General features: G+C 47.3%; 1 protein-coding gene across 1 annotated transcript; it reads right to left on the bottom strand.

The window, feature by feature from the left end:
- Positions 1–302: 302 nt before the first annotated feature.
- Positions 303–4,353, bottom strand: LOC140681808 (serine/threonine-protein kinase PAK 3-like). The gene is made up of 8 exons (XM_072922299.1): positions 4,292–4,353; positions 4,117–4,165; positions 3,525–3,637; positions 2,892–3,009; positions 2,143–2,242; positions 1,519–1,715; positions 780–917; positions 303–392 (listed from the first exon to the last, which is right to left on the bottom strand). Exons 1-8 carry the CDS (start codon positions 4,351–4,353, stop codon positions 303–305), a joined length of 867 nt encoding a protein of 288 aa, XP_072778400.1.
- Positions 4,354–26,010: the final 21,657 nt, after the last annotated feature.

Raw genomic sequence — 26,010 nt, 5'->3', positions numbered from 1 at the left:
GCCAGCCTGTCTCTCCACTAGAGGTTTTGGCCTGGAGGCACCAAGGTCAGAAGACCTTTGCCCACTTCCAGACCATGCCACAAACCCCATATATGGCTTTTCCCACATTTAGGAAACACCTGACCATTCAGAAGCAAATTTAGAGCTAATTCACAGGGTGAGAACAAAGGGAGACTTCCAGCACAGTAAAGGTTTTATGTATAATCGTATTTATTTACACTATCAATCTAAACAAACTAGAAACTATGAGCTATCAGCTAGAAACTAGAAACTACAAAAAACACCAATGGCCTCCTGCAGGGCTAGTATCTCCTGTCGGCCATAAACTGCTGCGTTGCCATGATCAGAGGCGTCAGGCTGGAGGTCGGCTTGGCTGAGGTTACAAAAGGATGCTGCCCAAAGAGAAAAAGAAGAAATTAATATCTACTGACCTCACAGGCTGAAACTGGCTTTCTCTGGCAAGCAGAAAAATACACAAAGGAGGGCATTCTGTGCACCTCTGTCTCCACATCCAGGACCATGCTACATGAGCCAAACATGGCTCCCAATCCCACAAATCCATTAACCCAGATGGCTTCAGCTGAAGGAGATTTGGTCTAGGCGACCTGGAAAGGCTCCTTCCAACCCATGCCAGGCCAGGATTCTCCTCTGTTTTCCTTTGAAAAGCTCCCAGACTGGAGTTCTCAGCAGCAGGGCCCATCTGCCGCCTTGGACTTGAGCAGACGAGGAGCCCCTGGCAGCGGGCGGCCGGCGCACCCGGCAGCCGCTTTGCCTTTTACCTGCAGAAGTTCCTGGGCAGACCAGCGCCTGTCCTCGTCCGTCTCCAGGCAGCAGCGCAGAAAGTCTCGCAGCCAAGCCGACTGTTGCCTGGGCTTCTGCAGCTTCGGGGTGCCCCTGGTGATTATCAGCTGCTGAACCTGGAGAAGAAGGAAATGCCACGCTCCACCTGTCTCCTCCACACCCCAAACTGCTCACACAGACCCCACTGGACAAGCTCCACTCCCCAGTGGCTCTTTACTCCCTGCCAGAGGGAGGGAGATACCTTTCCTACCCCTACTAAAAGAACCCAAAGCCAGAGGCAGCCGTAGCCAGTCCAACATGCAAAGGCTCTTGCCTTGATCCCTGATTTCATTGGCTGATGGAATTAGGAGCAACTCCATCAGCAGCAGCACACTTTGCTTCTCTCAGCACTGACACCAGCTCTACAGGCGAGGTGGAAGACAGACTTTAATCTAACTTTACTATTTCCAAGGATTCCACCCATAAAATGCAGCTCACTGCTCCCTTAGGTAAAGCTGCTCACTGCTCTCTTAGGCAAAGCTTCCATCAAGGAAAAGGCAGTGTGATTTTCTTGTGCTATTCATGATGAAATGCCAAGGGGATAATCTGGGCAAGAAGCATAAGAGACTATGCAGCCTGGCACCTATCATTGTCAGGTGTTAGCAAGCTTCCCAGGCAGCAGAATGGGAGTAGATTTAGTCAGAGTGACAGGAGCATCTGAGGGGAGTTGCAGCGTACCGTGCGGGAGGTGTTCATCAGGTAAGGAGGTGCTCCTTCCACCATCTCGATCCCCACAATTCCAAAGGACCAGATGTCCACTTTGGGGCCGTAGGGCTTCTTTGTGAAAATTTCTGGGGCCATCCAGTGAGTAGTCCCAACAAGTGATCTTCGTTTGCTCTGCTCAGCGGTGAGCTGAGCAGAAAGGCCAAAATCAGCTGAGGAGAAAAAACACTCACATCAAGCCAGCTTGAAAAAGGAGAGCAAAGAAAAGAATTCCCCACTGAATCAATGTCTAAGAAGGCAGTGTGGAATCCAGCTGTAGCAGGGGCATGCTGCCATTCCTCGGGCCTGCAGCTGAGGAAATACGCAATTGGCCACTTTGCAAAAGCCCCCGACTTCAGGCAGTGGCTTTTAGTCCCCTGAAGCTATTAGACTGCTGCTGCCTTGCTGGGGAAGGGACACACACAAGCCAAAGGCACTGCTGACCCCTTCTGCCCAGCTACAGCTCCCTGCACCTTGTGGCTGTGCTCTGCGCTCGCAGCAGGGCAGCCTGCACTGCCACAGGCACCAGGGAACCGGCAGCACCCAAAGGCAGCCCCACACCGCAGCCCGCCACGGCTGAGCCTGGCCAGCAACACCCACCCAACTTGACAGAGCCGTCCAAGCCCAGGAGAATGTTGTGGCTTTTTACGTCTCGGTGGATCACTTGCTTGGAGTGAAGGAAATCCAGGCCTTGCAGGCACTGAGAGAGGAAAAAGAAACACGAGCCTGAGTGGATTGCGTCCCACAAGCAGGGCAGTGGCACACCTGCAAGACTGACTTCCTGGGGAATGCGGAGCCAGGGCAGGCCAGGCTGCTGGCAAAGGCAGCAGAGCTGGCTGCTCCAACACGAGGACAGCAGAGCTTTTCTAAGGGCGTGGCTGTTTGCTTTTGAAAGGGAAAGGGCAATTGTTGCTCTGGCCAGTGCCCTGCAAACACAGACTCAAGGTGCACTGCTGCAGCGCCTGTACTCTCTGCAGCCAGACAACAGTGTCTGCTTTTGCAAGCACCACTTGGGGTGCAAGGCTCTCCTTTGAGGCTGAGCTCTGTGAGAGTCCTGTGAGGATCTCTTTGTCTTTGCCACTTGCTCAACATGGTGCCACCAGCCACTTCGCTCTTGTGGGGAAGGAATGCAGCACACACAGGCTCCCGGCAAGGCTTTAGAGAGGCAAACACAAACACACTAGAAGAAGGGCAGGCACATTGGCAGGCACTTCATCTGCTCTTGCTACTGCCAGGCATAAGAGAAAGGCAGAAAGGAAGCTTGGAAGGGGAAATCTCTCCTCTCCTTATCACCCATTTGGAAGGGCCGTCCCGACCAGGCCATGGGAAGCACAAGCGCCATCCCTTACCTCCCGAGAGACAGCTGCTATCTCTCCTTCTGCCATATGAGTCTCCCTGATGACATCGTATAAAGAACCTCCATCCATGTATTCCATCACCAGCCAGAGTTCCTCATCCACCAGGTAGCTGAAAGGAGGAAACAACAGCCTGGAGATGAAGGTGTGCACTTACATGACCTGATGGATTCTTGCTCCTGTGTCTCTCTCAGAGGAAGACAGGCGGAATAGTCATTCACAATGCTCTACAGGGCTTGAACTCTGTGCAGTCTAAAGGCTGCTTGGTATCCACACCAATGCAACACGCCAAGGGAGATACAATCTACAGCGCTTTGTCAGCACTGGAGACCCGTGGGAAAAAATCAAATGCCAAAACAAATGAAACCATGTGGAGAGAGGACAGGAACTTTGAGGCTGTTGGCTCAGTAAGAAAGGGCCAAGGCCGGTCTTTGAAAGCACACTTCCAACTAGGTATGCCAGCAAAGATGAATGCAGCCCCAATGCAATCTCCTCCCAGGACGCTGTAGATCAGCCCAGAAGCAGGAATTAACAGCTCCATCCTCTGCCAGCCACCAAAGGAGTGGTTGAACTTCTGGCTTGCAGGATGTGAATGACCTTTCATGGCAGAACAGCAGAACCACTCACCTGTCTACAAAGGTGACAAGATTGGCATTCTTATTGCCACGCATGATCTGGATTTCATTCAGGCACACCTCGCTGTTGCTCTCTTCCAGGAGACTAATTTTCTTTATGGCCACCTAAAACAACATGGAAAACATGAACCAAAGTTGGTGGCACAGAACCACCAGGGGAACACGGAGACAGTGATGATGGGGTGACAGAGCTGGGCTGGGCCAAGCTGCCTTGTGGCTGGACATCAGACCGCTTGCTTGGGCACCTGCCAGGACAAAAAGCCAGATAGCCTTTGCCTTGGAAACCTGGCAGAAACATGGTCTATGCTGTCCACCTCAAAGCTCTAACAACACTCACCGTTCCCACAGACTTCCCCCATGGCTTTACTTTATCATCCCCATTTTCATTCACACTCCTCTTGCAAGCAGAAAGTCAATTTCTGCCAGAAAACATGGAGCAAAACTGCTGGACAACCTCTAGGGGGCTTGATCATTCCACTGGCATTCTCCATTTCACAGCAACAAAGCAAACTCTTCCAGACATGACAGATCAAATGCTGTCCTAAAACAGTTCTGCAGAAGCTGTGGCGCTGCTTGACGCTTACCTCTTCTCCTGTGGCAGTCTCCACTGCCATGCAGACCGTGCCAAAACCCCTAGAAACAAAACAGCCGCAGAGAAAGAAGAAGTCCTTTAGTCCCTGCAAGTGCAGGAATCCACAGTACAAGAGGAAAACAGTCCAGGGACAAACAGTAAATGGAAGGAACTGTGGCTGCACTCACCCTCTGCCAATTGTTTCCAGTTCTGTGTATTTAGCCTCAGGATCTCCCTCACTCACCAGCATCTCTGTAAAAATCCCAAGGAAAGATGCTCCCTTCAAAAGAGATCCCACCCTGCAGCAGATCAGAAAGGCAGCCCCACTCTCTGGGACACTGTGCCCTTTCAACTCACTCCCTCAGGAAACAGCAACACCACCACACCACCACCACCTTAAAAACAACAGCAGCAGGACAAGCAGCCCTGCAGCACAGATGGCCTGTCCAAAACTAGAAGTCTAAACTAAAATCTAAGCACATCAAGAAACAGCCAGAAGAGACAGGGCACAGAAAAGTGTAAGCAAGAGAAGTGATTGTTGCCTACAGACATTAAGGGCAGCAGGACAAACACAACCTTTCTGTTCGGGCAATGAAGACTCTGGGACAGTCAACAAAAGATTTAATCCTTGCAAACATGCAAGGCATCTTGGGTTCTGGAATCCATTTTTATCAACAGCTGCCCTTTCCAGAACAGGAAGAATATTGCAAAGTGCCTCCAGCAAAGCTAAGAACTCCAGCTTGAAGCAGGACTTTGCCTAAACAAGGCCCTTCTGCTGCTCAAGAGCAGCAGCTGATGTTCTACCCTACTGTGATGGGCCTTAGGAATGAGGTCCCTCAGCTTTTAGGACAGGCTGAGCTCTGAAGATGACCTTGGCCGTGCCCCACAGCAGCTGGGCCCCACAGGAGCTCCTGGAGGCCTCCTCATTTGCTCGGTCACAGCCTCCTGCTCAGCCAGAAACAATCTCTGCTCTGCCTTTTGCCTAGAGGGAAGCTCAGGCAAGGCCAAACCAGGCCCAGCTGCCCTCCGAGGCAGGAGCAGCAGCCCAGAGATCCCTCCCCACCTCAGAGCACAGCAACAGCTCCTGTGGGGAGGCCTCAGGAGCTGGCACTCAGCTGAGGAGGAACAGGAGCTGGGACAGCTCTTGCTCACACACGCACACACACACCAGGCACTGCTGCGGCACACAAGGGTCACAAAGGACGTACTCAGCATGGCCAGGCACTTGTCCTCTGTCCTCTCTCCCAGCAGCTCCCTGCTACCAGAGGAACTAGTCGTGCTCCAGGTGCACGAGCTGCTCCTGCTTGAGTTTCCAGCTTGGGCACTGGAGGCTTCTTCAGCTGCAGCTGGTGCAGGTGCCACGACAGAGGAGCTGGAGCTCTGGGACAAGAAATTAATTTGGGTCACAAATGTGCCTGGCAGAGATGCCCCTCCGATCTCATTTCAAATGCAAGCCCTGAGGAAGATGCTGCTGGCCACATCCAGGGCTCTTCACCTCTCAGCTTTTGCAGCCCACTTCTCCAGCTCAAGGCCACGAACCCAAACCCTGCTTTTACATGAGGGACAAAATGTCACCAAAGACACTGCTAACCCAAACAGGCACTTACTGATGCTGGCTGCTCAGGCTGTGGGCTGACAGAAGGGGCAGGTTCATTGGCACCTTCCTCCTCTTCAGCCTCTTCCTCGGGTGCAGAGGCAGCCGGAGCAGGTGCTGGCGCTGCCCTTTTGCTCTGTGCACAGACAGCAGCAGGAGGGTCAGGAAAGAACCTGTCATTCAGAGCCTTACGTCTCTTCAGCTACAGGCCTCGCTGCATCTCAGCTGTTCCTTTAGCTCCTGACTTTGGCTGTTCTGTGGGGAGGGCCACGTCCCTCCTGGGGACAGTGTCTCCTCATATCCTGCAAGGCTGTGAACTGCACCTTTGCACTGCTCTCTTCACTGGGGACAAGGACCCTGCATAGCCCCTGGGCACAAAGGGCCTCACTTGTACCCCAGGAGCATCCAAAGACATCCTATTGCTACCTCTTGTCTCTTGCTGAGACAAATTCCCAGCCCCTGTCAGAACAGTAGGAAAGTGATGCCTAAATGTCCAAGTACCACACCCCTTCTCCAGGCCTCACAGGCTGGGGGAATTGCTCTGGGAGAGCTGGAAAGATTCCAGTCCTCAGCATCTTCAGCCAGGCAGGGCAGGTGCTGTCTGCTCAGAAACTTGCAGCTCTGCTTTGCTCAAGCCACAGGACTAGCCAGAGCTGCCACTTACTGATGCTGGATGCTCAGGCCCTGCAGTGGCAGCAGGTGCACTTTGGTGGGAATCTTCCTCCCCTTTGGCCTCTTCTTCAGGAAGACATGCATCCAGAGGAGGCTCAGAGGTCTGTTTTGGGCTCTGCAGATAGACAGCAGTGTCAGGGACAGGTAACCTCTCCATTCAGCTCTGGAGCCAGATGCACTAAGGAGAAATCATCTGCAGAGAAATGGCATTCTAATTGTTCAAACTCAAGTCAAATGGGCCAGTTAGATGGGACTGCACTCTCTTGTACAGGAGAACTTCCATCATGGCTTCAAGCACCAAGCAACCCCACTTTCAGCTGCTTAAATGCTCTGAAAATGAGCTGGAGAAAACAGCTCAGGATCCAACTCCTCCAGCAAATTCTGCTGCTGCTGCTGCTGCTGCTGCTGCTGCTGCTGCTTCTGCTGCTGCTGCAAAGAGCCTGGACTGTTCTTTCATTCATCCCACAAGGCTAGCACTGGACTGCACCAGGCCCAGCTCACAGCTTGCTCCACAATTGTCAAATGCTACCCACACCAAAGGTTCCTTTCCCACTCACCCAAGGAGCGGATTCTCTCCAGACACGGGTGATGTGACCTGCAAGACAAAAGGCAAAAAGAAGCAGATGCTGTAAGGAAACTGCCTGTGCTGGGCAAGCCCACCAAATAGTCAGCAACCAAAGACAGAGCATTCTGCTTTCACTCCATCACTCCAGCAACAACCCTTGTGTCACACAGCAAGGCAACAGCACAAACTACTGCCTCGTGTCTACCCTTTGTCCTCTTTGGCCTCTCAACCCATAGAAACTCGAGACTGAGAAAGTTCCAGTGGTTCTGCAACAGGCATTCCAGCTTCTGCCCCACCCCACCCAGCAGGAGATACAGCTCCTCTCTTCCCTGGACTTTAGTTTTCTGAAGAGATTGCATGCAGCAATTGCCATGAGCTTACTGAAAACCCTTCCCCAAAAAAGCTTCCCCCAAGTCCCCTTTAGCCATGGTGGCAGTTCTGTGGTGACACAGTGCAGGAACAGCTCCTGGGTTCAGCAGCATACAAGAACTGCTCTGAAATGTCCATCTCAGAGGCCTTTTCCAAGCTGATCCTGTGATTTCATCCCAGAAGGAATGGCTCTTTTAGCACTCAGGAAGTGTCAAGTTCCAAAGGCACATGCTGGGATGAGGGAATGCAGACAAGAAGACTTGAACTGAAGGACTTTCCCTCAGTGCTGGAGAGCAGTGCACAGCTTTTCCAAGGACTGCTGCCAAACTCTCCCAGTCCTCCTATCTTGCAAGTTGTCTGGCTTGAGCCAGCAAACTGAGGAGATTCCAGACCCCATGGGCACAGGCTATGCCACGGGAGGAGGGGAGCCCCTGCAGGCTACATTACAAATGCTGCCCAGGCCCCTCTGGCTAGAGACACCCCCTTCTTAGCTGCAGCTGCTGACAGCAGCTTTACCCAACTCAAGGCCTCTTGGTGGCATTTTGGTGTCCATATGCCACACTGCACAAAACCGTCCACTTACGTGCCAGCTGGGTGAAAAAGTACCCAGAATAGGCCACGGAGAAAGCCGTGCAAACTGCAGCACACACTCTCTCCATGGCCTGAGCAGCGCTGCCCAAGTCTGCACCAGACAACGCCTGCGGGGAAAAACCAAAAATCCTGCGAGTCCTGCTGGCAGAAACCTCGGCGATCAGCAGGTTCCGCCTGCAGTCAGCGTGCCACAGAGCTGCTCTGCTCACTGAGCCCTGCCGGGCCTGGGCACAGCAACTTTGCCTTGGCAACGCTGGGATGCGGCCCCTGACATCACAATAGCAGCCACCCTGGGCTGGTTTGTGAAGTCACAGAGAGCAGAGAACCAGATCTTCCCTACAGCTCAGGCCAAAAAAAGCCTGCAAAGCTCTCCTCTGCTACAAAGCAACACAAAAAGCCCTCCTAGTCCATAAGCTACTGCTCAAGGCATCTAAGAGTAACTCCAAGAACACACTAATCCCCTATAGCCCTCCCTGAGAAATTGAGCACTGAGAAGGGAGCGGGATGTGAGGAACCACATCAGTGCTCTTTGGCCACTAATGCTTCTGAGCAAAAACCAGAAGGCTTCTTCCAGCTGGACCTTGCTCAGTTCAGGAAAGCAGCAAACAAGGAGAAGCACTACTTTAATTGCATTTAGAGGTTTCTCCTAGCTACAGAAACCAGGTCATGGATCTTTCAGCACTGTTTATTCATTTTACATCACAGCCATGGGTGTGATTTCAGCACGGAAATGCCATGACCAGAAATGCAAGGGGGATCCTTCTTTCTGGCTCCCTCTAGCAGAGAGGCCTTGGGACCAAAGCACCACCACCATTTCCCTCCCAGTTCTGTCCTTCCACAGTAGTTTTTAGGCCACGGGGTTGAGATGAGTGGCACAGAAGTGACAGCTCTGACACACAACTGAAACCATCAGGGCCAGGGTGGCACGTGGGACTGTTTTTCCGCTCCAGCAGAACAGTGCAGCCCAGATTGGTGACACTGATACCAAGTGAGTTCAGCCAAGCCAAAAGGGAGTCCAGCCAAGCCAAAAGGGAGTCCAGCCAAGCCCAGTGGAGCCCAGCAGGGTGGTAGGAAGAGGCAGTGGAGCGGCAGATCCGATTCCCACGCACACGCCCAGCGTGGCAGACTGATGGTAGCGGCAGTGCCAAACAGAGCTCTGCAGGGAGAGACACCCATCACCATCGCCCCTGCCACCACCAGTGCTGCAGAGAGGGAGCAGGAAACTGCCACTGCAGGCCCACAGCTGCTCCAGGCAGCACCAGCAGTGCCCATCAACCACCAGAATCATTCTGTAAGCCCTCACCATCTTCTCCTTGTTCTGGGGGCCCTGATTTATTAAAAAAATATGGATATTGATCTAGTATCGATATCCAACTGTGACGGACAAAAACTCTCTAACAGTTTAAAGTTAGAAAGTGTATGTTTATTCGACGCCCGGCAGCGTGCGGGATAGCTCCCAAATACACACCGCACCTTCCAGGTGATTACAGAGTCTTTTTATCCATACAAGTATTGAATATACAAAATACAAATGCATATTCATATTTTTGGTACATCCCATTCCCCGCTTCGTATGCTAATCACTCCAAAAGCTATTAAGCATGCGCAGTTTGTCCCTTGAAATGGGTCGGTGGTCCCTTTTATGGGGAGGGGTCCCAAAATGAGGAAGTAAATGAAGTCTTCCTCGTTCTGACCTTTCTACCTTTTCAATGCAAGTATGACAAATGAACTCTTGGTAGAACTCCCATTCCTTGTCTTCAATTGGTTTAAGAACAGAGGAGGCCCACAATTGTCTTATGTTCTTAAAAGCTATTTATCAGTTTCTATATTCTTCATTATAAACCCAGCTAACCAAACATTGTGCTGACAAGCAATTAATTATTAGTTAACTACTAACTCCTAATTTCATCAAGGCCTACTCATTTATTATTCTTATTTTAATTAATTCTAGTAAGGCTTATTTCTAACTAAAATCTTAGCTCTTCAAAATCTCTAAATGCCTTAAAGTTTACGTTTCATTCCCCACTGCTTCTTTGGAATGAGTAAATTCCTTTACTCAATATATAGACTTTTCTTCATCTGCCCAAGATATGTGTCCAGTTTGTTTCAAAACTAAGCCATATGCTTTTGATAGTGAAGTTAGGGCTGTCATTCGTTGTATCATTTTCCAATTCCAAACAAGTATTACAACAGACAAAATCAAGCTTATACTAACTAAAATAAGCAACACAATAATAGGATGAATTAAAGTATTAAGTATGCCGGTTGCTGTTGGTGACCATCCAAAAAGCACATCCCACCAATAATGAGACAAGTGTTCTTCAAATCGTTTGAAAACTCCTTTGATGGTTTCTGTGTCATAGTGTATAGTAATTAAAGTCTTTTTCCCTACGTCTCTAATCTCTTTTAAAATTTCTCTCAGTTCTTGATGTTCTAACAATTGAGCAACTAAAGTCAAATTCATTCCTATGGGCACGGGCACTATCTCTTGTACAGTAATTAAATTGGCTTTTATATACTGGTGTGATACTACAGGTGCCTGATATGAGAAGTCACATCCCTCAATTTTAACAAAGTTACAGACACATAAATTGAACTGAGTCTCATTCATGCTTAGATTGTCTATCATTATGGTGGGGCATGCTGTTCTGAGACAGACACAACCTTGTCCTACATATACAAGCAAAGTTGTTTGGTTACCTGAATGCGTTTCAAAGTAGCAAATGCTTTGGTCCGTATCTAAACATGTATCTTTATTACTTTCTAATGTCCCCTCACATATCTACCCAAGTTGTCTCCTCATAGAACAGGGCTCTAGGTTGATGGTTTGCCACTTTCCTCTGATTTCTCGCGCCCATGTTTTATGTTCAGAAGGATATAACACAGTCCCCTCATGGTTTAATCCTAGGGGCACTATAGGATGAATTAAGCTCACTGATGCATTATGTATTGTTAAGACAAAGGCTGTTACTTTACTTGTCATAGGGTTATAAGTGAAATTGACCAAAGTCCACCAAGCTTGTAGTTCCCTTTCTATATCAGATGCACTATCCCAAACAATTTTACGGAGTTCAGCAGGGAATATTCCCTCCCCGCCTTCCCTGATCACTGCAGCAGCTACTGACTGCATCCATAGTTGTGCTTGGGTACACCCAAGAGCTAGTGAAACATTTTCGCTAGCTGTGCCTAATGCATTAATTATTAATTTATGGTCTTGCTCTTCAGTATTCTCCCATTCTGGTAATACTTTGGATAACTTCCAATGGTTGTCACCCAGTGCTAGTAGGGAAGATTGCAAAGGTTGCTGTAATTTAACTAAGTCGTTCCCTACTGTTGTTAGTTTATTCATCAGTACTTCTGAATCTATGGTATTTAGCACTCCTAGTCCAGTCCCTAGCAGCCCAGTGAGATCTCTTTTACTCTTAAAGTTGGAGAGTATTTGTTTTTGAAGCCAAGTGGCCCAATCCATGAAAGGATTTCTGAGAAATGGGGCGCACTCTGGCTGGACATCTGAAGCATTTACCTGTATTCCCATTTCTACTCGCTTCAGAGACCATTCTGGATTGACCAGCAGTCTTTGGATTCCCGTTTTCTTAATAGCATACGGCCCAGTTTTAGTAATCGTAGGAGCTATAGGCTGCTCCTCTACTTCTGGGATAAGTAGTTGTGGGGTAGTAATAGCTTTCTTTTGTATTGGAGGGGTAGTTCTAGTTCTGTTCTTATGATATTCAACACACACTTGAGTGATATTAAAATCAAGATCATACCCTCTTATTGCACATCCCTCTAGTTTTAGTCTAAATTCAGGACATCTACTCAAACATTTGTCACAGCATTCAGGACTAATCCGAATGAGTTTCATGGGTGGTTGGTAAGCCTCATGGAACCCATCTTGCACAAATGCATAGTTACATCCCCAAACATTTCTCCCTTCCCACAAACGTGCATTTTATAACCTTTATAATCTCATTCAGGGCCCTACAAGAGTGGGGATCATAGGCCCTTCCTTGACACTGATATATTCCAGTTACGTTGTACTTGTGTGGTATTGTATTGGCTCCTGTTACAACTGTGGCAATAGTGATAATAGTTACGACCTTCTCCATCATGTCCATAATTTCTATAGGTCCATTTATTCGCTGTTGCAGGTGAGCTTCAACTTCAGCTCGTTGTCACCTGGTGTCACTTTCCAGACTCCCTCAGGAACTTTCTTCACTCGGGAGTGATGGATCCAGGCTTTCTGTTCTTTGATCTTGATTGCAGTAAAGGTAGTGAGGAGCACTAGGTAGGGTCCTTCCCACTGTGGTTCCAGGCTTTTTTCTGCAAAAGACTTAACATATACATAATCCCCAGGTTGTACATCATGTACTGGCCCATCTAATTCTCTGGTCTGAGCTCCAGCCACATATTTTTCAATTTCCCTTAATTGTTTGGTCAGGGCTACTATATATTTATGTAGGGTTTCTTCCCCTACCTGTGTTGGTGTGATTCCTTCTTGAACTGTATATGGTCTCCCATATAATATTTCAAAGGGGCTTAATTTTTCTTTTGTTCTTGGTTTTGTCCGGATTCGCAATAATGCTAATGGGAGAGCTTGGGGCCAAGGTAGGTTTGCTTCTTGTCCCAACCTTACAATCTGTTGTTTAATCAAATGATTAATCTTCTCCACTTGGCCACTCGATTGAGGATGATATGGGGTATGTAACTCCCAATCTATCCCCAGGTGATGGCTAATTTGTTGCACAATTTTGGAGATAAAATGCGGCCCTCTATCTGAGGATATAGTGGCTGGAACTCCAAACCTCGGTATTATTTCTTGCAACAGTGCTTTGGTTACCTCTCGTGCTTTAGCAGTCCTAGTAGAAAAGGCTTCTGGCCAACCCGAAAAGGTATCAGTCAATACTAGGAGATAACGATATCCCCCCTTCCTAGGTAATTCTGTAAAATCGATTTGCCACTGTTGCCTAGGTCTACAACCTTTCCCAATTTGTCTAACTTTAGGCCTTGGGATGTTTTTAGGATTAGTTTGGAGGCCAAGGCTACACTGACGAGTTACTTGTATTATTGTGCCCTGTAATTTCCTAGCTATAATTTTTCCTTTCAGATGGTTATACAGGGCATCTATTCCCTAGTGTGTTTTTTCATGCTCTTTTTGCACTAATGACCACAACAAATAGGAGGGCACCACAAGTCTCCCTTCCTCTGTTATAGCCCATCCTTCATGATTAAAATTTGCTTTTTCTGCCTTAATAAGTTTCTTATCCTTTTTATTGTACACAGGCTTACCTTCAATAGAAATCTTTCCATCTGGGATTAATGTTGCTTCCACTGTCTCCTCAAATACCTCACCTTTGGCTGCGTCTTTTGCCTCTCTGTCCGCCAGCATATTCCCTTCTTCCAATTCAGAGCTCACTTTTTGGTGTGCCTCAATGTGCATGATGGCTACCTTCTCAGGTAGCTGCACTGCATCTAGTAGTCTCAGTATTTCTTCTGAATGTTTAATATTCTTCCCTTGCGAATTCAACAGTCCTCTCTCTTTCCAAATGGCTCCATGTGCATGAACTACCCCAAATGCATACCTTGAGTCTGTATAAATGTTAATCTCTCTTCCTTTTGCTAACTCTAAGGCTCGAGTTAAGGCGATTATTTCAGCCTTCAGTGCAGAGGTGTTTGCTGATAACGGTCCAGACTCTATTACCTCTCTGCTTGTGGTAACCGCATACCCAGCATGCCTTTTTCCACTGATGACATAGCTGCTTCCATCAGTAAACCAAGTCTCAGCACCTTTGAGTGGGATGTCCTTCAGATCCGGATGGCTGGAGTAGGTGGCTTCAATGGTCTCCAGACAGTCATGGATCACTGGTTCTCCCATACTCCCGCTGAGAAAGGAAGCTGGATTCACAATGTTAGTTATCACAATTTCAACATCATCCCGTTCCACTAGTATAGCTTGGTACTTCAGAAACCTCTGTGGAGAGAGCCAATGTCCCCCTTTTGCCTCAAGGACTGCAGACACTGTGTGAGATACTAGCATCTTCTGGCCCAGGGTGAATTTGCGTGCTTCTTGGATGTTCACTGCCACTGCTGCAACGGCTCTGAGACACCCTGGCCATCCTTTAGCTGCCGTATCCAGCTGTTTGGAGAGATAAGCCACTGCTCTCTGGTACGGGCCTGAGTTCTGTGCCAGTATTCCCAAGGCGATCCCTTGTTTTTCATGGGAAAATAGGAAAAATGGTTTACTTACGTCTGGAAGTCCTAAGGCTAGAGCTGACATGAGGGTCTTCTTTAGTTGGTCAAAGGCTTGGGTTGCTTCCTTTGTCCACTGGAGATCTCTGCTCTCTTCTGTGATCAGGGCATACAGAGGTTTAACAAGTAACCCATAGTTATAAATCCATAGTCTGCACCACCCTGTCATGCCTAAAAAGGTTCTTAGTTCTTTCACTGTCTGAGGTCTCGGGGTCTGACATATTGCTTCTTTGCGATCTTGGCCCAAGGTCCTTTGTCCAGCACTCACTTCATAACCCAGGTAAATGACTGTTTGCCTCACCATCTGGGCTTTCTTCTGGGATACTCGATACCCCTGCAGGCCCAAAAAGTTTAGGAGGCTTACCGTCCAATCCACACATGTTTCCTGGGTCTGGGTGGCTATCAGGAGATCATCCACATACTGAAGCAACTGTCCTTCTCCTGGTGGAGGTTCCCAAGATTCTAAATCCTTGGCAAGCTGTTCCCCGAATATAGTAGGAGAGTTCTTGTATCCCTGTGGTAATACACACCATGTGAGCTGGTTCCTCCGTCCAGTTTTGGGGTTCTCCCATTCAAATGCGAAAATTTTCTGGCTGGCTTCGTGGAGAGGGAGGCAAAAGAAAGCATCCTTTAAATCTAAAACGGTAAACCATGTTAATTCAGGTGTTAAACGAGTTAACAAGGTATAAGGGTTAGCAACTACTGGGTACAAGTCTTCAGTTACCCTGTTAACAGCCCTTAAATCTTGTACTAACCTGTATGACCCATTAGGCTTCTTTACTGGCAAAATGGGGGTATTAAAATCAGATTGACACTCTTTTAACAGTCCTATTTGCAAAAAAATTTCTATAATTGGGCTAATCCCTTCCCCATCTTCTTTCTTCAGGGGGTATTGTTTAACCCTTACTGCCCGTTCCCCCTCCTTAAGCTTGATTTGTATAGGTACTGCATTCTTTGCTCTCCCTGGTATATTAGAAGCCCATACCCCAGGGAATACTTGATCCATTATTTTCTTGAAGTTTTTCTCTTCTTCACTTACAGTTTTAAGTTCTTTGGTTATTAACATTAGGCTCAACAACTCCACGTATTGTTGGTCCTTTACCTCCAAGCTAATGTCTCCATTTTTAAATATTATTTTTGCATCCAGCTGCTCTAGCAGATCCCTGCCCGAAAGTGCAGATGGAGCATTAGGCATATATAAAAACCGGTGAATTCCCCATTGTTTTCCCAATTTATATTTTAACGGTTTGCAAAAATATGCTCTTTCAGATTGGCCAGTAGCCCCTTTTACCATAACATAATCATTTGTTAAAGGTATTAGGGCCTTATTTAACACTGAAAATGTTGCCCCTGTGTCTACTAAAAATTCCACTTCCTTTTCTTTATTCCCTAGTTTAACTATAACCAGAGGGTCCCCTAGGGTAGGGCCCTCCGGTCCTCCTCAGTCCTCCTTCGCATGAGCAACCACTCTTTCTCCCCCCCGATCGCTTTTTCTCTGTTCGTCACCTCTTCTTCGTTCTGGGCACTGGTTCTTCCAGTGTCCAAATTTCCTGCAAAATGCACATTGATCTTTTCCCAGTCGGGGTGGTCCTTGTCTTGGCGGGTCTTGCTCACATCTTTCCTTTCCTTCCCCCCTTGCTACTGCTACTAATTTCTTCATCCCTTGTTTATATCCTTCCTCCCGGTTACTAAAGACTCTCCACGCTTCATCTAATAGAGTCTCCAAGTCTCGGCTATTTGGGCCCCGGATCTTCTGAAGTTTCCTCCTGATATCTCCTGTGGATTGTCCTAAAAACAAATTCATTAGTTGTTGTATTTCTTCCTCTGATCCAGGGTCCAGAGTGGTGTATCGCCGCATCGCGTCTCGTAGGTGATCTAAAAAATCAGAGGGTGTTTCAGAGGGACCTAGTTTAACAGCATACAAAGCTGACCAGTTTATGGTCTTAGGAATTGCTCGTTCTAGTCCTTTCACTATAAAGTCTTGATATCTCTTAATCTGTGCTAATTCATCAGGTTCATTGGGATCCCACATCGGGTCCTGAAGAGGAAATACATCTTTAATATCCTCTTGTGTTGATACACAAGCATCCTCAGCTAAGTCCTTGGATACCTTTAAAACTAACTGCTTCTCTGTTTCTGTTAAAGCATCAAGTAGTAACTGCATGTCTGTCCAATCAGGTAAATGTTGCTTAACCATAAACTTCAACCTTTTGGCAACGCCTATCGGGTCATTTCGATAACCTTTAGCAGTCTTTTCCCAAGCCTCTAAATCCATTGAGAAAAAGGGGACCTTAATTATCCTTGGCTCCCCATCAGAGGCTATAGCTTGCCTTAAGGGTGCTTGTATGACTCCTTTAGTTTGCTTTCTAGTTGTTTGTGGGGGTGGGTTCATTCTGGTTTGCCTTCTGGTCCTTGACACTATTGGACCTTGTGGGGAAGGCCTGGGACTTGGTTCAGATTCATCCCATTCACTATCACTACTGGGCAATGGTGGATAAAACTTTGAGGGTTCCCCTGATCTAGGAGTTGGTGGGGAAACTCTTGCCTTAATTACTGTTTTTTCCAGGGTAGACGAACCAGAGGATAGGTTAGGGGAGGCTGAAGTTGGTGAGGGTTCTGATTTCACTTGTTCCCTCACCCCCTCCTCTACTCCCCTCCCTTCCTGGTTTCTAGGTGGTGGTAAAAGTGCCTCCGCTGTCCCTTGTTCTAAGATCTCTGTTGCATACACTTTACTTGGGTGCGAGCATCTTTGATTTATTGAACATGTGCTGCAACACCGTTTGAGCTTTTCCTTGTTAGCCTTATTATCCTTTTCAAGAGCCAGTACCAGTGGATCAGACGGTGGCCTAATCCCACAATCCCTTTGCCACTCAGGGTGATTTCGAAGACTGAAAAACATATCAGCATAAGTTACTTCTTGCCACTTTTGTTCACGCCTAAGGAAAAGCATTAACTGTAATAAAGTCTCATAGTCTAAAGTACCATTTGCTGGCCATTTCAACACTCCATCAAGTCTATAGAGTGGCCACCACTGTGTAGAAAATTTAACAAGTTCCCTTTTAGTTTCACTACCACCATAGCCCACCAGCGCTTTCCAGTGTGTTAAGATACACCCTAAAGGGGTTCCCTTAGGAATCTCTTTGCTCTCATTTGCGCCCATGTTCAGGGTTTTTCTTTTCAAAATGTCTTTTGATCTTATCCCAGTTCTTAACCTTTACCTGGAATTCTTCTGGTACAAAAATATGCTGGCCACACTCAACTCTAAGTATTTCCACTGGTTTCTTCAAAGTTCCTGAAACTCCGTTTTCTAACAATTCGAATATTTTACTGCTACCAGGAACCTCTTGACCAGTCACCAACAAAACTTGTATAACTTTCTGGGTAGCCTCTTGTTCTTTTGAACGACAAAAAGCACAAATTCCAGTCTTGGGTATTAGCCACCTGTACCCTTTTCGGACCCACAAATCCTGACAGACTACACACCGAAATACAATCCACGGATTAAAATAACAATCTTTATTTGGGCAGGGGAATACTTCTGAACCAGGCTTTCGGTTCCTGTTTCTCCCGGTCCTGGTCATATAGCTATGCTAGCAAACAAAAGGGATAAAACAATTTGTTAGTTAATTTTCACCTTTTCTCCCTTCAAAACAAGGTTCAGAGCAGCAGCTGTTGAGGAAAACTTGTTATACAAAAGAAAAGGGAAAAAGAAAAAAACAAAGAAAAAAAACGACAAAAAATTGCAAGTTATTAATCACTCATTAAATCAAATCCTCTGTTATGTTTTGCTCTGGGTATATTACTGTTAAAATTTGTTTAAAAACTGTAAACAAACTTTCATACACTGTAGCAAGTTTGCAGCTAAAAGCCAAACGTATCTCCTGTCGCACTGTAAACCAAGGACAAATGGAAATTTTACAAACTATCAGTCCAGTTTCGACCGAAATTTCGCAACTCCACACTGCACTGAGAGCTGTGTGAACCGCTACTATAGCCTGTTCTAAAAATTTTTGGATTGCTGACCAGATTTCTCTCACCCTTTGATTGAAAATGTTACAAAATGCAAAGTTCGGCTGCGTATTCGCAGCTGCAAAACCAGGTTTCTCTTTTTCCAAAAGGACCTAAATTCTAATAGTTTAGGCTCACAAAAAAACACCCTGGAGTTTTTCACAACCCCGAACACATTCAACAAATGTTCTAAAAAGGTCTTGCTAAAATCACACAACCTTCAGTCAAAACACAACACAAATCTTTCAACAAGGAGTGGAGGGGAGGGAAAGATAAACTACTAGCAAACACTCACTCGCTAAACTTGGGGGTTTTTAGGCAGTTGAAAAATGTATCCTGAGGTCACAGAGCCTGAATTTTCCTCTAGTTATCTGGGAGACAAATGACCTCTTAATCACCAGGACTATCTTAAAAGTAGTTTAGGTTTCTCACTTCACCCTCTAGCTATAAAACAAAAATTCAACTTACAAAGCTTTTCATCCAACAACATATCAAATAAAATTTTCACAGTCAAAAGCACACGCTGCCCAAATTCACACAAATACACACAATCTAAGCACTATGCAAATACTTTAAATCAGTCTGCACTCCCAAAGGTCAGTATTTCTTTGCAAAGCAAATAACAATTTCACAAACTTCTTACAACTTCAAGTTCACAAAGCTCCTAAAAACATTTACAAAAATTAATAACACACTCCAAATCACACAAATTATAATGCTCACAGCACTAACTCTTACAAACCACAACAATTACAATGCTCAAATAGTTTTCCACAGCCTAAACACACAAAATCACAAACTCACTAAACAAACATGCCGGTTACAGCACACACATACAGCGCTTGGGGCCACAACCCAAATTGTCACAACAGGACGCTTCGCGTCCCAAGGTTCAGACTAACCACCCAAATTATGGATTACTAAGGTGCACCTTCCAAATTACAAACTGAGATCAGAGCCACTCCTGCTCCAATCCAAATCCACAACACCACAGCCGCTGCCTCCTCTACGAGGCACAGACTGCTAAACCTCTGGTACTTCTGCCTCCTCTACGAGGCACAGACTACCAACCTTGCTGCTGCCTCCTCTATGAGACACAGACTACAAAACTTCTGGTGCTGCTGCCTCCTCTACGAGGCACAGACTACCAACCTTGGATACGAGACGTCTCTCGTGTCTTTTTAACTGCCTATATAATAAGGTACCTTCCCTCAAATATAAACATACCTCTTGTCCGTAGTCCAGCAGGTTCTGGTCTTTCCCCGGGTAGTCAGCGAGATCGCAGGATCCCTCTTCCCAGAAATTTCTGGGTGGGCGCCCAGAGGGGTCCTGGACCCCACCGGCCCCACGGCCAGAGAGAGCAGTCCTCCTGCCTGGCTCGCCAAAATGATTTATTAAAAAAATATGGATATTGATCTAGTATCGATATCCAACTGTGACGGACAAAAACTCTCTAACAGTTTAAGGTTAGAAAGTGTATGTTTATTTGACGCCAGGCAGCGTGCGGGATAGCTCCCAAATACACACCGCACCTTCCAGGTGATTACAGAGTCTTTTTATCCATACAAGTATTGAATATACAAAATGCAAATGCATATTCATAATTTTGGTACATCCCATTCCCCGCTTCGTATGCTAATCACTCCAAAAGCTATTAAGCATGCGTAGTTTGTCCCTTGAAATGGGTCGGTGGTCCCTTTTATGGGGAGGGGTCCCAAAATGAGGAAGTAAATGAAGTCTTCCTCGTTCTGACCTTTCTACCTTTTCAATGCGGGTATGACAAATGAACTCTTGGTAGAACTCCCATTCCTTGTCTTCAATTGGTTTCAGAACAGAGGAGGCCCACAATTGTCTTATGTTCTTAAAAGCTATTTATCAGTTTCTATATTCTTCATTATAAACCCAGCTAACCAAACATTGTGCTGACAAGCAATTAATTATTAGTTAACTACTAACTCCTAACTTCATCAAGGCCTACTCATTTATTATTCTTATTTTAATTAACTCTAGTAAGGCTTATTTCTAACTAAAATCTTAGCTCTTCAAAATCTCTAAATGCCTTAAAGTTTACGTTTCAGCCCCATGTGACACTTCACCTTTGTCGGTGACGTCATTACCTCTTTTGTACAATTTTATTTGTATTGTTGTATAGTGTTGCTTTTTTTTTTTTTTTCCCTTACTACATTGCAACATTTCTAACATTTCTGGCCTCTCATAGATTGGTTTTTCCGCTGTCCCCTCCATTGTCGTGGAGAAGGGGAGAGAGGAGAGGCGTTACAAGGACTATCTCAGGCTGAGGACATAGAAAGAAGGGAAGGTCTTAGAAAGAAAAAGAAACCCTTTTTCTGTCTCTTTGGGAAGCAATAAAAGTGCAGGTTTCTTAATATCCAGCCACAAGTCTTTGGAGTCTTGAGAGCCAAGAAGCACAGGAGCCCAGAAATCTTGTTGTGAGAGGCTAGAGATTGCTGCCTCCAAACATTTCAGGTGCTTATATGGGGAAAGGGGCAGATCAAGCCTCGCTCTGGAGAGGTGATGCTCTGCTCTGCACACCCCACACTCCCAGGCCTGTATCCCAGCCCAGCAGTGGCCGCTGATCCCTGGCACAGCAGAGGCAATGCTCCACCCCTGTGTCTGGAACCCCTAACCCAGCTCCTAAATGGCCACGTGAGTGGCAGCCCCATGTGGGGGAAGGCCCCAGGAAAGCCAAAGGGATTTTAACTCAGGCTATGTGGCAACCACATGTCTTTGCCTTATCTCCTCTTGGAATTCTATTAGCTGAACACCATTGGAACCAGGAATGGCAGATGTGTTGGTTCTTTTGTCTATATTTTCTCTCATTCTCTCTTCCTCTTTGTTCTTCCAATTTCATTCTCGCAGATTTTTCAGGAACTTAGAATCTAACAGGCTTGGAATTTGTTAAGTTGAATACGCTAAGGTAATGCTTGATGGAATGCTTTATGTTGATTGATTCCTGCTCTAAATGTTTTGCCAAAGTCCTCTGATTTTCAAAAGTTGCCTGGGAAGATTTTTGTGTTGTTCCGACCTCTTGAGAACATCTTGTCAGTAATTCTCCTGCTTTTCTACATCAGAGTTCGTGAACAATTTGAAATCCTTTGAAAGTGTCTCACTGAGCAACGTTTTTGGGGCCTTACATTTGAACTGGCGCAATGAGCAGGGTATTCTTGAGGTGACATGGGCATTTGATCCAGCAGTAACTGCTCATGACATAATAAAGGAGAAACAAATTTTCAGTCAAGGCCGCTATCTTCTGGCAGAAAAGTAATAGACTCTCATGCAGAAAATGATGTGAACTGCTCTCTACTGACAGACCTGCTAAAAGCTTCTATAGAAAGCTTGTCCAGCCCTGAAGAGAGACGGAGACTGAGAAAAACTAGCACTATCCACAGTTACTGGTGGAGAAAACATGACTTTTGGTAGAAGAAACTTTGAAAATCCCAGTACAGGACCATGCCCGGTGTCCATATGCATGGAGGTTTGACTCAGAGAGCTCTGTGTTGCCAAGCAGCTAGAAAAGGAGCTGAATCAGTTGCCAATTGCCTTGGAGCCTGAAATAATAGCCAGCCTCAGGGCAGAGCAGGAATGGAATGCTGGGATGAAGCCAGCCCCAGAACCTGAGAAGCCAGTTAAACACGCTGGTTCAAAGCCAAAGAGCTGCAGAGCTGCAGCTGAGCAGTGCTGGGGAAGGCCTGGAACCAGCGTGTTCTAGAAAGTTCCAGAAGCCTTCTGGCCAATCAACGGCTGTTGATCTGCATGGCCACTCCCAGTCGGTCCCAGAGTCCTTTACTCTCTATGATGAGCTCACCAGAAGTTCTCTGGGTGTCATCCATTGTGGCTTTTCTTCTCCCGAGGTTTCCTGTTGCTCACTGATTGTCTGATGTGTGGCCACTTCATGGCCCATCCCCTCCAGGACAAGCTCCCACAACTCCCCCTTTTTGGTTTTATTGAAAATGAAAGGTGTAACAATCATAGTCAAAATAATAACCTTGTCTTAACTAAAAACAACACAATACTTCATAGACTTTAACTACACTTGAGAACTAAAATAAACAGGTGGATTCATATTGCAGAGAATAACTAAACAAGAAGTAAATACAGTTTTCATTTCTCCTCACTTCTAAGGGCCCGAGTCCCAGGCATCTCTCTGCCAATTCATTCCTCCTCACTTACCCATAAATCAAAAGAGAAGAGAAAATCAAAAGAACTGGCTATGGTACCTTCCCCTTGTGCCCTTCCCCAATTACAAAAGCCAAAAGAAAAGGCTTTAGGGGGGACCAGCCTGTGAGGACCTTATCGTGTGGCCGGGCACGGGTCTCCTGTGGGGCACCAGAGTCGCTCCTCCTGCTGTCCGGAGGGTGACGACTCTCCTGCCTAAATAATTAAAAGAACTGGGGTGACTGGCTTCTGAGGGTGGCCTGTATCGGGAATCTCTGAAACATGAATTACAACAAAAATCGGGGACTGCTAATACAACAGGAAAGCGGGAGCAGGGTTGAGGGCTGTTGCAAGGTGGGTTAGGGTAGAATCCGGGGAGGCATGGCCAGTGCCATCCTGGCATGGGCACGGAAAAGGAGGGCAGATGGCAGATGGCTGGTGGCTGGCCTGTGCTCTTGAGCAGGTTCCATCTCCAGTCCTGTCTTTCTCAGGGATAGTGGGTTCAGGGACACGCGGCAGTGAAAACGAAAACTGGGAAATAAAGTCTGCGAAATATTGTGCAACTAAAATTTAAACTGAAATGACCATCAAATATACCACCAATTGCCACCAAACATCGCACAGTAAATGATTTTCAATATTCACTATATGATCACTATATATCACTAATAATGTAACAATGTACATTGAAATGAAAAACCAGAGTCCATGGGAAAGGTTAAAGGTTAAAGTCTAGGGGACATGATAAGGGAAAGGTTAAAGTCTAGGGGACATTCTTTCAGGGCATAGCCCCAAGAAGTCCTCCAGCAGGCCCACAGGCCTCCACAGTGGCTCACGCAGATCCAAACTACACAAGTCTTCACTCCCACATGTTGGCCTTAGTTCCCGTGGCAGAACTTGCCTTCCCACTGGACACTCACCTGTGCCCGAGCCTGTGGAGAAGCCCGGCTCCCTCCCCCTCTGCCCACAGCAGCACAGACACTCCCAACCTTTCCCAAGAGCTGCAACACAACCACAGCCACAGCAGCATGCCCTGCACTGCCACCACTCCTCTGCACCATTTTGTCCCACTCTGCTCCTCTAGTCACTGCTGCCAGCCTGTCTCTCCACTAGAGGTTTTGGCCTGGAGGCACCAAGGTCAGAAGACCTTTGCCCACTTCCAGACCATGCCACAAACCCCATATATGGCTTTTCCCACATTTAGGAAACACCTGACCATTCAGAAGCAAATTTAGAGCTAATTCACAGGGTGAGAACAAAGGGAGACTTCCAGCACAGTAAAGGTTTTATGTATAATCGTATTTATTTACACTATCAATCTAAACAAACTAGAAACTATGAGCTATCAGCTAGAAACTAGAAACTACAAAAAACACCAATGGCCTCCTGCAGGGCTAGTATCTCCTGTCGGCCATAAACTGCTGTGTTGCCATGATCAGAGGCGTCAGGCTGGAGGTCGGCTTGGCTGAGGTTACAAAAGGATGCTGCCCAAAGAGAAAAAGAAGAAATTAATATCTACTGACCTCACAGGCTGAAACTGGCTTTCTCTGGCAAGCAGAAAAATACACAAAGGAGGGCATTCCGTGCACCTCTGTCTCCACATCCAGGACCATGCTACATGAGCCAAACATGGCTCCCAATCCCACAAATCCATTAACCCAGATGGCTTCAGCTGAAGGAGATTTGGTCTAGGCAACCTGGAAAGGCTCCTTCCAACCCATGCCAGGCCAGGATTCTCCTCTGTTTTCCTTTGAAAAGCCCCCAGACTGGAGTTCTCAGGAGCAGGGCCCATCTGCCGCCTTGGACTTGAGCAGACGAGGAGCCCCTGGCAGCGGGCGGCCGGCGCACCCGGCAGCCGCTTTGCCTTTTACCTGCAGAAGTTCCTGGGCAGACCAGCGCCTGTCCTCGTCCGTCTCCAGGCAGCAGCGCAGAAAGTCTCGCAGCCAAGCCGACTGTTGCCTGGGCTTCTGCAGCTTCGGGGTGCCCCCGGTGATTATCAGCTGCTGAACCTGGAGAAGAAGGAAATGCCACGCTCCACCTGTCTCCTCCACACCCCAAACTGCTCACACAGACCCCACTGGACAAGCTCCACTCCCCAGTGGCTCTTTACTCCCTGCCAGAGGGAGGGAGATACCTTTCCTACCCCTACTAAAAGAACCCAAAGCCAGAGGCAGCCGTAGCCAGTCCAACATGCAAAGGCTCTTGCCTTGATCCCTGATTTCATTGGCTGATGGAATTAGGAGCAACTCCATCAGCAGCAGCACACTTTGCTTCTCTCAGCACTGACACCAGCTCTACAGGCGAGGTGGAAGACAGACTTTAATCTAACTTTACTATTTCCAAGGATTCCACCCATAAAATGCAGCTCACTGCTCCCTTAGGTAAAGCTGCTCACTGCTCTCTTAGGCAAAGCTTCCATCAAGGAAAAGGCATAGTGATTTTCTTGTGCTATTCATGATGAAATGCCAAGGGGATAATCTGGGCAAGAAGCATAAGAGACTATGCAGCCTGGCACCTATCATTGTCAGGTGTTAGCAAGATTCCCAGGCAGCAGAATGGGAGTAGATTTAGTCAGAGTGACAGGAGCATCTGAGGGGAGTTGCAGCGTACCGTGCGAGAGCTGTTCATCAGGTAAGGAGGTGCTCCTTCCACCATCTCGATCCCCACAATTCCAAAGGACCAGATGTCCACTTTGGGGCCGTAGGGCTTCTTTGTGAAAATTTCTGGGGCCATCCAGTGAGTAGTCCCAACAAGTGATCTTCGTTTGCTCTGCTCAGCGGTGAGCTGAGCAGAAAGGCCAAAATCAGCTGAGGAGAAAAAACACTCACATCAAGCCAGCTTGAAAAAGAAGAGCAAAGAAAAGAATTCCCCACTGAATCAATGTCTAAGAAGGCAGTGTGGAATCCAGCTGTACCAGGGGCATGCTGCCATTCCTCGGGCCTGCAGCTGAGGAAATACGCAATTGGCCACTTTGCAAAAGCCCCCGACTTCAGGCAGTGGCTTTTAGTCCCCTGAAGCTATTAGACTGCTGCTGCCTTGCTGGGGAAGGGACACACACAAGCCAAAGGCACTGCTGACCCCTTCTGCCCAGCTACAGCTCCCTGCACCTTGTGGCTGTGCTCTGCGCTCGCAGCAGGGCAGCCTGCACTGCCACAGGCACCAGGGAAGCGGCAGCACCCAAAGGCAGCCCCACACCGCAGCCCGCCACGGCTGAGCCTGGCCAGCAACACCCACCCAACTTGACAGAGCCGTCCAAGCCCAGGAGAATGTTGTGGCTTTTTACGTCTCGGTGGATCACTTGCTTGGAGTGAAGGAAATCCAGGCCTTGCAGGCACTGAGAGAGGAAAAAGAAACACGAGCCTGAGTGGATTGCGTCCCACAAGCAGGGCAGTGGCACACCTGCAAGACTGACTTCCTGGGGGATGCGGAGCCACGGCAGGCCAGGCTGCTGGCAAAGGCAGCAGAGCTGGCTGCTCCAACACGAGGACAGCAGAGCTTTTCTAAGGGCGTGGCTGTTTGCTTTTGAAAGGGAAAGGGCAATTGTTGCTCTGGCCAGTGCCCTGCAAACACAGACTCAAGGTGCACTGCTGCAGTGCCTGTACTCTCTGCAGCCAGACAACAGTGTCTGCTTTTGCAAACACCACTTGGGGTGCAAGGCTCTCCTTTGAGGCTGAGCTCTGTGAGAGTCC

The sequence above is a fragment of the Taeniopygia guttata genome, chromosome Z (assembly GCF_048771995.1).
Source record: "Taeniopygia guttata chromosome Z, bTaeGut7.mat, whole genome shotgun sequence".
NCBI lineage: Eukaryota > Metazoa > Chordata > Aves > Passeriformes > Estrildidae > Taeniopygia > Taeniopygia guttata.
Note: the sequence above shows the minus strand (reverse complement) of the source record. Positions and strands in the feature narration are given on the sequence as shown.

Bases quoted from the DNA above. Each gene is read 5' to 3' on its own strand.
- LOC140681808 (XM_072922299.1), bottom strand. From the start codon at position 4,353: ATGCTGGTGAGTGAGGGAGATCCTGAGGCTAAATACACAGAACTGGAA. The intron at 918-1,518 runs GTACGCTGCAAC...CTTCTTCTCCAG, and splicing joins TGATGAACACCTCCCGCACG to GTTCAGCAGCTGATAATCAC. The intron at 393-779 runs GTAAAAGGCAAA...CTCTTTGGGCAG, and splicing joins CTGCCCAGGAACTTCTGCAG to CATCCTTTTGTAACCTCAGC.